The 8,679-nt window shown below is 38.6% G+C and overlaps 2 protein-coding genes across 15 annotated transcripts in view; both read left to right on the top strand.

Annotated features, from left to right (window-relative positions):
* Positions 1–90, top strand: part of LOC118432835 (CLIP-associating protein 2-like) — a 1,076-nt gene extending 986 nt beyond the window's left edge. The window contains exon 3 of the mRNA XM_035844456.1: positions 28–90. Within this exon, the coding sequence (XP_035700349.1) occupies positions 28–90 (63 nt within the window). The remainder of the gene's footprint in view (positions 1–27) is intronic.
* Positions 91–7,319: 7,229 nt separating this feature from the next.
* LOC118403084 (arf-GAP with GTPase, ANK repeat and PH domain-containing protein 1-like) overlaps positions 7,320–8,679 on the top strand; it is a 91,419-nt gene continuing 90,059 nt past the window's right edge. For 9 of the 14 annotated variants that reach the window (XM_035801529.1, XM_035801526.1, XM_035801541.1 and 6 more), the window contains exon 1: positions 7,320–7,646. In XM_035801529.1, coding sequence (XP_035657422.1) covers positions 7,484–7,646 — 163 coding nt within the window. In that variant the 5' untranslated portion in view covers positions 7,320–7,483. The remainder of the gene's footprint in view (positions 7,647–8,679) is intronic. The other 5 variants (XM_035801539.1, XM_035801533.1, XM_035801531.1 and 2 more) reach the window with 1 other exon arrangement.

Raw genomic sequence — 8,679 nt, 5'->3', positions numbered from 1 at the left:
CTGAACCTGAGTTGTTGTTGATTCCAGATGAAGCTGCTGAACCTGTACATCAAGAGAGCAGAGGGCGGATCCGCCAGCGCGGCTTCATAGCAGTGACTGTCAATCATCACGTTACCATGACAACCCTGCACAAGGCGGGTCCCTCCATGGCGACAGACTGTGCATTACTTCAGTCATTGTTTGACAGACCCTCCCACCCCCATCATCCCCCATTGGTATAGTCTGTAGATGTTTCCAAGAGAACTTTGAGAACTGAAGACTGGGTTGTGCCATTATATGATAAAGGGGTGCTCAAGTTGTCAATGTTAGAAATGTTAGGAACCTCTGTACAAACTGTTTGAAGTACCACCATGCTATGTGAAGCATGTAAACTAAGTAACCATTTTCATCACTTTCCTCCCATATAATGCCCCCCTGTGTAGTATGGTTTGTCCCTAAGCTTGTATCGAGTCTGTAAGGTTTTGGACTGTTCCACGTCATGTGTGGGGAGGAGGAGCATTCTTGATAAAAATTGTAACAAGTGTACAAATTGAACGTTGACGGAGTGTGTATGTTACCCTTGCCAAAGACAACAGGTTTCTTTTCAAACATAAGTGCACATTTTTCATGCAACAACACACAGCACAACCTCAGTCACAAGAATACACAAAACTTCTACGTCTACGCAGACATAGTAACATAGAGAAATTAGTATTAGTGACAAATTGTATTGTAAGGGTTCCATTGTAGCTATGAAGGGATTGAAAAACATGTTGCTTTTAACTTTGATGGTAGTATAAAATCATACTTGAAGAAAAACTTGAATAACTTTTAAAGTACAATAATGATGTTTGAATGGATGTTAAATTGAAAACTTTGCAGCCAGCCGTAATCCTACAATGTAGGGCAGCATAGCCTGTTCCCAGCCTTTTTAGCTCTGTGCACTCTTTCTGTCACTTCCCGGCTGGAAAGCAACAAAGAGAGCGTACTCAAGCTATAAGGAGGCTGGCATCTAAGCTGAGATCAGGTATACTGCTAGTTTACAAGTTCATCTGTTGTCGTGTGTCTTTGACAAGGTGCTACTTTGGCCTAGTGTAACCATCTTGAGAGCACACAGATGCTGAAAACACCTGCAACATCCTGTCTTGCATCATATTTTGTTTTGTCTAACATTTAGACTGTATTGCTTTTCAAATTTCTTTATTTCTCTGCTTCTATAGCAACTAAAATCATCAGGAAATGTTTAGTGTTTGTAGTAATATCCCAGATGTTGACAAAAGATCATGACAATTACAATAAGACTGAGGCTACTCAAACACAGTTATCTGTCTTACAACATGTAAAATGAGTACTACTTTAAGAATCTCCATCTTTTTTTTCACCTAAATCCCAAAGAACACCATGTCATTTTTGTCTTTCCTTTCCTCTTTCACTACAAAATATATCCATAAATTCCTATCCTTCAAATCTCGACTTTTCATTGATGTTACAAATACACATCTGCAACCCTTACCTTGACTTTCAAAGTCTTTTTGTCCAGTATGTTCTGTCAAAATTCCAACATTGATGTTTCAAAGTCTTTCTGTCCAGTATGTTCTGTCAAAATTCCAACATTGATGTTCCAAATACACATCTGCAACCCTTACCCTGACTTTCAAAGTCTTTTTGTCCATTATGTTCTGTCAAAATTCCAACACAACATATCCATCCACACAACTTATTTGCTATCTTAGTTTCAGAAAATGGAAATCAAAAACAATCTGTCATTTTACGTATTTACTGGACAAGACCTACAGAATGAAAAAAAATGTATGTTAGGATTCAAAGAAACAAAGAATTTTCATTATTTTTTTGCTTAAAAAGTGTCTAAGAATCATACACTGGATTATATATTGCTTGGCTGTAACAGGTTATCTTGCTGAAAAAACGCTGTCCTTTTGTAATACTTGCACATGTACTAATACTTCCTGAAATCGTCTTGTTGACCATTGTACTCTTATGTTTGCTGGCCTGCAAAATAAGCTGCTATTCTCTGTGAGTGATATTACAGCTGTACTCTTTATGTTTGTGTCTGGAGACTAGAAATTCACTGTTATTTCTCTAGATCTGTATGTAGCATTGTTTTATACACCTAAGAGCATAACACACACAGATACACACACACATAATGTTATATACATCAGACATTGCAGTGGAGTCCTTGTGCATGTAAAGCAACACGTTCCCCTCACAACTTACACATGTGCAGTTGTCCATAATATTACTACAACATGTAACATTCAGTATATGTATTTGTGTGAACATTATTTGCAAGGGTTTTTTGAAAGAAAAAATGTTTTTGCAGGGCGACCTATGTAAAAACGTGTGGCAAACATATATATCATGATACCATTTGTATTTTATGGCAAGAACTTTGATAACCAAACTGTTTTTGCTGGTCCATTTCTATCGTAGCTTACTATAATTAGCAGCTGTTACAATATTTGTTGTTATGTATGAAACAACAACTTGTATATGTATACAGTGGCAAGACTACATGTGCATCAATATGTTACAACATTGTGTGGATTTGTACATATGAAGCTTTTCTTGTAAGTTTAGCAAAAACGGAAAGGTTTTTTCTCTCAAAAGAGGCTGTATTGTTTTAGACTAGCTGTGTCTCTTGTACATTTTGTTCGTAGATTTAGCCAATTTTAGTCACATATGTTAGAGATGCAAGGATGCATATTGAATGTGATTTTTTCATTGGTTCATTCTATTAAGTACATTGCAATATGCATGAGTGAGATTTTAGAATAGCAAGTTTGTGAAAGTCCCAATGAAACATTGTGAAATGCTATCTTGGTCTTTAGATGCCATTTTTGTTCCCTGTAAATTTTTTGCCACAAAATAAAATCCTATGACATGTACTGTACACATTGACTGTTTCTTGTATGAAATGATTTGCTCTTTTTGTATTAATTAACACAATTATAGACTAGCAAAAGGCTACACCAATATACTTTTGGGGTTGTCAGATTTTTAAGGAATATTAGAGCAGGCAGCTGAAATAAAATGTGACATAGACATTGCAAATAGACATTTCAAATACTCAAATATTAAACCATTATATAGAAGCCATAGTGCCAGCATAACAAACTGTTCAGCATTTCAAACAGCGAAATTGAGTTTTAATGAATGGTTAAATGGAAAAATTAAACAACTAGGGAAAAAGAACCTCCTTCAAAATTGGTGCTACAATATTAACATTTAGGCGTTAGTCTTTTTCAAATTTGAAACATCGAAAGATGCAGAGGAATCTATGAACCAAGTAATCAAAGTGATATGGGAATCAAGAAATCAAATTGGATATAAAAAAGTTTAACTTCATCCAAAGGGCCTCTCTATTCTACTGATCATGTAAACCAGAGGTGCAAACAAATACCTCATGAACATGCTTATTTTACATGACATACAATGTAGCTGGACATTTGATCACAAGTGAACGAAAAAAAACTCACTCAAAGAAAACATGACAGAACATCGAAGTGAATGAATGGCAACCATACCCTGCTGAAAATTACCCATCTACATTCATAGCTGTATGGCAGGCTCAACTACACTGTAATCAATGCACCCCAGAGGATAGAAAACCTGTTGTTGAATATTGACCAAAGAGAAAGTGGATGACCTCTGACATTAAGGGATGACCCACAGCATGTTGAGCCAATCCAAGGTCAAGGATTCTGTCGATGTAATCCTAGTTAATCACCAAGTCCAAGCTTATGTGGGGGCCTGGTGGGGGCAGGGGTCAAAGCTAGATCTTGACCAACTGCATCCTTTGGTGGATTTAAGGTAACGAGTTGGCATTGTGTTTCATGAATGTGATCACAAAAACATCATCATCATTGCTCTTCTCTTGTAGAAGTGAAGCTTTTCTCAGGTTTTCTCAAAGCTAGAACTGGAATCATATTTCTGATGACAAATGCTGATGAAATTTCTGTTGACAGTTACATGCATAACACTGTTTTTGGTATATGTTATATTGCTTCAGTCCACTAGAGGTCGCTTTTGAATATTGGCTTAGTTGGTGTCGGCAAGGCACTTGAAAAGCTCCTTCAAATAGGTAGTATCCGCCAAACGATGTGTCCTTTATCATGAAGACATTTCTATACATGGTAGCTCCGTAGGAAGATCATTTCGTAATGATATATATTGATTTAACTATTCGAAGTAACGGTTAACTCTACAGTAAAATTATTAGAATGACTCGGTCTAAAGTCATATTACTCTAAATTTGACATAAATGTACAGTATGGGAATAATAGTTTTGTATGCGTTGTAACTGGTCATCCCTAGTTAATGCAAGCTACAATGCTACATTATGCACATGATTTGGCATTAATAAGTTTAACAACATGATACAATCTTCCAAACATCTATCCAGAGATTAGCGTCTATTGATGACGACCTTAGCCATATCAAAGCGGCACACATGATACCATTCAATCAGAATGACGACTGACAATAAGGGATTCTCTCAACAATACAGTAGCCTCCACCGGGCCTCCCCTGTAAGGCCCCCGTCACAATTAATTGCAAATCAAGAACTGAGCTCGGTCGACCTGTCGGCGAGCTCCAAACGTACTTTATTTTCGGTCAAAGTACGGCCGACGTTCTGACGATTACTAGGGCTTCGGGCGATTTTTAGCAGCTCGTTCGTTTGGCTTTAAACCTCGTGTGATGTGAGTTGTGCAGCAAAAAGGCAACTAAAAAAGACAACTACTTCAACTTTCTGGGATGAAACACGAGGCCAGTCCTATTTGTGACGGGGCAGATTTTCATTGAAAAATACGGTCGACGCTCGGACGATCTAAGGCGTTGAATTGTGCCGTATGGATAGTAGAAGTCGGCATAACGATTGGGTGAATATCAACTTGGCCAGGAGAGTCAATCCTCGGCAAAGGTAATATTTCCCTGTGCTGGCAAATGATGGCTTAAATCCCTTGGCATATTATTTTCCATATTTCTCTAAATTTGACTATTTTTTTTAATCCAAGAAACTCTGAGAAAATGACCCTAGCATTCTGCCGAACCACCCATTAGAAAAACAGGCCGTTATAATAATTGTTAACTTAAGAAAGCTAAACGACGAAACATGACATGTAGAAATTGCTGTACTATTTTGATATTTTTAAACTGCCATCTTGAAGTTTTGATTCGTGTACTATAGATATGTGACGTTTTGAGCGAAATTGCACTTTGAGTTTTAAAATGATGTGAGTGGAATGTATTTCAGCCTAGAAAGGGCTGCAAAATTTCACAAGTCGATAAACCATTTATTCATTCATTCATTCAAAGTTGTTAGTCTAGATCTGGTGCGGGGAATAACAGTAGCAGACAGATGATAAACAACGCTATGATATAGATGATATCAGCACATGTATGTTGCTATAAGTCACCCGAATAAAAATAACACCGACAACAAAGAATATCGGAAAAGGAATCCGTCAGAAACTCTCCGGGGACCTATAGCATTCAACTCGCGGCCGCTCAAAGCATTTACCGATCCGCAGTGGCGCCTTTTTGTCTAGAAAAGCAGTTAGGGGTGAGCCTTGAAACAAGACGTCACTAAAACGCACATAAAAAGACGTTGCAGTGCAAGGATTTGAAACTACCGGAGACTGGAATCCACCCTTTTAGCACAGAAGGTAAAAGCAGACAGACCGTCATCCTCGGAATGCTTCAGTGCTTTGAAACTTGAAGCAGGTGGTTTTAAAAGAAAATGGAACGTCAGCGTTTTCAAAGAAGATCGATTTAGGTTCTATTTCCAAGCTTCGAGTTCGTACAAGCTTGACTTTTGTTTCGATTAGTAGATTTTTTGCTGTACGACCTTGAAAATCTACTTAAAAAGTCGAACCACCTGCCGAGCTGAATCAGAAGCACTGTACACAAAGTATCAATATCTCATTTTGAAGTACAGATGCGAAAAAGTCAACGAAGCGGAGTTCCCTTTTCAAGCTTCAAAAGAGAAGGTAGAGTCCATTCCAAGACACCGAGTGGATGTTTGTTGCTATTGTTTAGAATTGATTTTTACGTTTTGTAATTATATGTCTAGGACATTTGATAATTCAGAAATATTTTTAAAACTATTTGAACTTTATAAATATTTCCCTGGTTCTGTAAAACTTTGGAAATATTCATGGTGTGGAATTGGATACTTCTAATGGTTTCTAAATAATGATAACAGCATTCTACCATTATTTACCATTTTCTACCATTTTTTGTAAATGATTCAGTGGGCTGGGAAGATAGCAATTCACACATCCTTGCAAAGTATGGTTGGGTGCCATGCAACAATGGCCCACTACAAAGGATCCACCAGTGCCCAGCAGTGAAATCTAAAAATATACAGATGCAACAATAGGGCTTACTTTTATGGGGGCAATAAACTAATTTCACCATTTGGCAAAGTTTACAAATATTTGTAAATGTGAAATATTCACGCAGAAGTTTCACAATTCTTCTAAATAAAGATATCTTTGTACAGTTACTTTCAAAATATTTCTAAGATATTCAAAGGAATTCAAAAAGATGAGTATTTTCTTACTCATTTTTTAAAAAGAATTTAATTATTGTGGCTCAGATATTCTTGTATTCAAAATAATTCAGACTAATAACAAATATCACCTAAAAACCCGCATGGTGACATGGAATGGACTCTAAAGTTATGAAAATTTGAAAATTGTGTTCTTGTTCATCTCTCTGAGTTTGCTAATACTGTCTATAATTGTACAAAACTTTCATCACTAATTGCAACGTTCCCGACGAGTGAGTTTTTCGTTTTAGACCATAAGCTTGCAAAATGTTGTTTCTCGTCTTCATGAAATTAGTTACTAGTACTGTACCAAAAATAAAATAAAAAGACAAATATGTATCGAGAACTGCTGAGTGTGCGTTGCTGAATTGAAAGGTTTCTAGTAGCATTGGCACTCCAGGACGCATATGTCCCGATTAAATCGTAGAAATATCAAATCATTCGTCATATTGTTGCTTGTTTTTTAGTTTTCTCCCAACTTTTCGAATTTACGTTTCCTTGAAAAGACAATGTTTACTCGTCAAATAACGTTACAATATAACATTACATGGATGCACGAACATTTGTAAAAAAAAATAATTGAATTTCTATGAACCGAATTAAAAGCCGTCTTATATTAACGTATTTCGGGTTTTAAAATCAATTGTATTACTGTAGTAATTGCAATTGTCTCTTAATTAGTACCCGCTATGTAATTAGGCAAAAAAACTTTCACCCCTGTGGCCGCTTTGTCTTGGTACTTTCCACAACCCGGAAGTGTAAGTCGGTTACTTCCGGTTCATGTGATTCGCTGGAAGTGAGATTTGGGACGGCGGATGTCTGCCGTAACCGTGCGATGTTTTGGTGGATTTTTCGGGCTGTCCCGCTGAAAATGGCCCAGGATTTCCGCAGATAACGACAGACACACAGGAGGAGAGTACGTGGAAGATGAATTATCAAGCGGAGGTCAGCAATTCCCTGGCAATTCGACAGGAGATCACCAGATTCGAGAGTGTCCACCCCAACATTTATGCCATCTACGATCTCTTGGAGCAAATCGACGATCCTCTGCTGGCTTCCCGGGTCCGCGATCACGTCGTGTGTATCGAAGGTGGGTCGATTTTCCGTTTAAGTCGTCCGTTTTGGACGATATTTTCTCTCCGATCGCGAGGTTTAAGTGTGTGTGCGGGGCTGGGATGAATTTTTCCCGGCGTAGTTTGTACCGTTACCCCGCCGGGCTGTTTGAAAAGGACGGGAACCTTTCAGTCGTTTTGTTCTCTGGCCGTGAAAATGGATTGGATACGGCCGACTTTTCTTTCCCTCTCTGGCTCGTGATCGGGGCTTTATTTTCTGTCCTGGCCGACTTTTCCTGTGTGTCGTGTCGGCTTTCCTGTGGTCTGGCTTGCCCAGTCTTGCGAGACAAACCAAGCTTCCTGGGTTCGAATCCGTCGCGGAAGTCCCAGGCAAACTTCAAGTAGCCACCTGTCCGGAAGCGTTTCTTCCAGAAGTCTTGAGCTTCAGGATTGTTGTCGTTAAGGATATTTCACACCAGTAGTCCTTAATTCCTGTCATATTTATCAAGGGGTTAGACTGTTTGTTTATAAGGCATGCTTGTCAAGCGAGGAAAATGGATTCTCTCCGCCCAACCGCCTGGTGTATGCCTTCCCTTTTGTATCCCGTATTGTCCTTTTTGAACGCCAACATTAATGTACTATCGTTTTGTGGGACGGTTTAGCTAATCTTTGGCTAAAATCACAATCTTTTGGCACGTTTTATAGCAAGTTTAGGGAGGTAGACTTTAGGAATCGAGTGCATGAAACAGATCTCCACATGTGGTGGTGGCAAGCCCTGTAATATATCACGCTAAATGACAGCCGGCCATTTCCTAAACACGGACTCTGTGTGTCAGCGGTCAGGCTTTTTACCGGAAAACAGAGGAAAACACAGTTAAACACCGGAAAACACATGAAGGAGTGTATAATCTACTGAAATACAGTATGTTTTGATGAGTAAACATGACAGGTCGCTATGTTTTGCCACAGAATAATCTACATATGGTCCTGGAATGAAGAAATCGTCAGAAAATGCTTGAGACTACGAGCCGGACCGCCGCCGCCACCCGGCGGACTGGACGTGCTGATTGT

This window comes from Branchiostoma floridae, chromosome 16, assembly GCF_000003815.2.
Source record: "Branchiostoma floridae strain S238N-H82 chromosome 16, Bfl_VNyyK, whole genome shotgun sequence".
Lineage (NCBI taxonomy): Eukaryota > Metazoa > Chordata > Leptocardii > Amphioxiformes > Branchiostomatidae > Branchiostoma > Branchiostoma floridae.
This window is presented reverse-complemented; position numbering and strand designations above follow the sequence as displayed.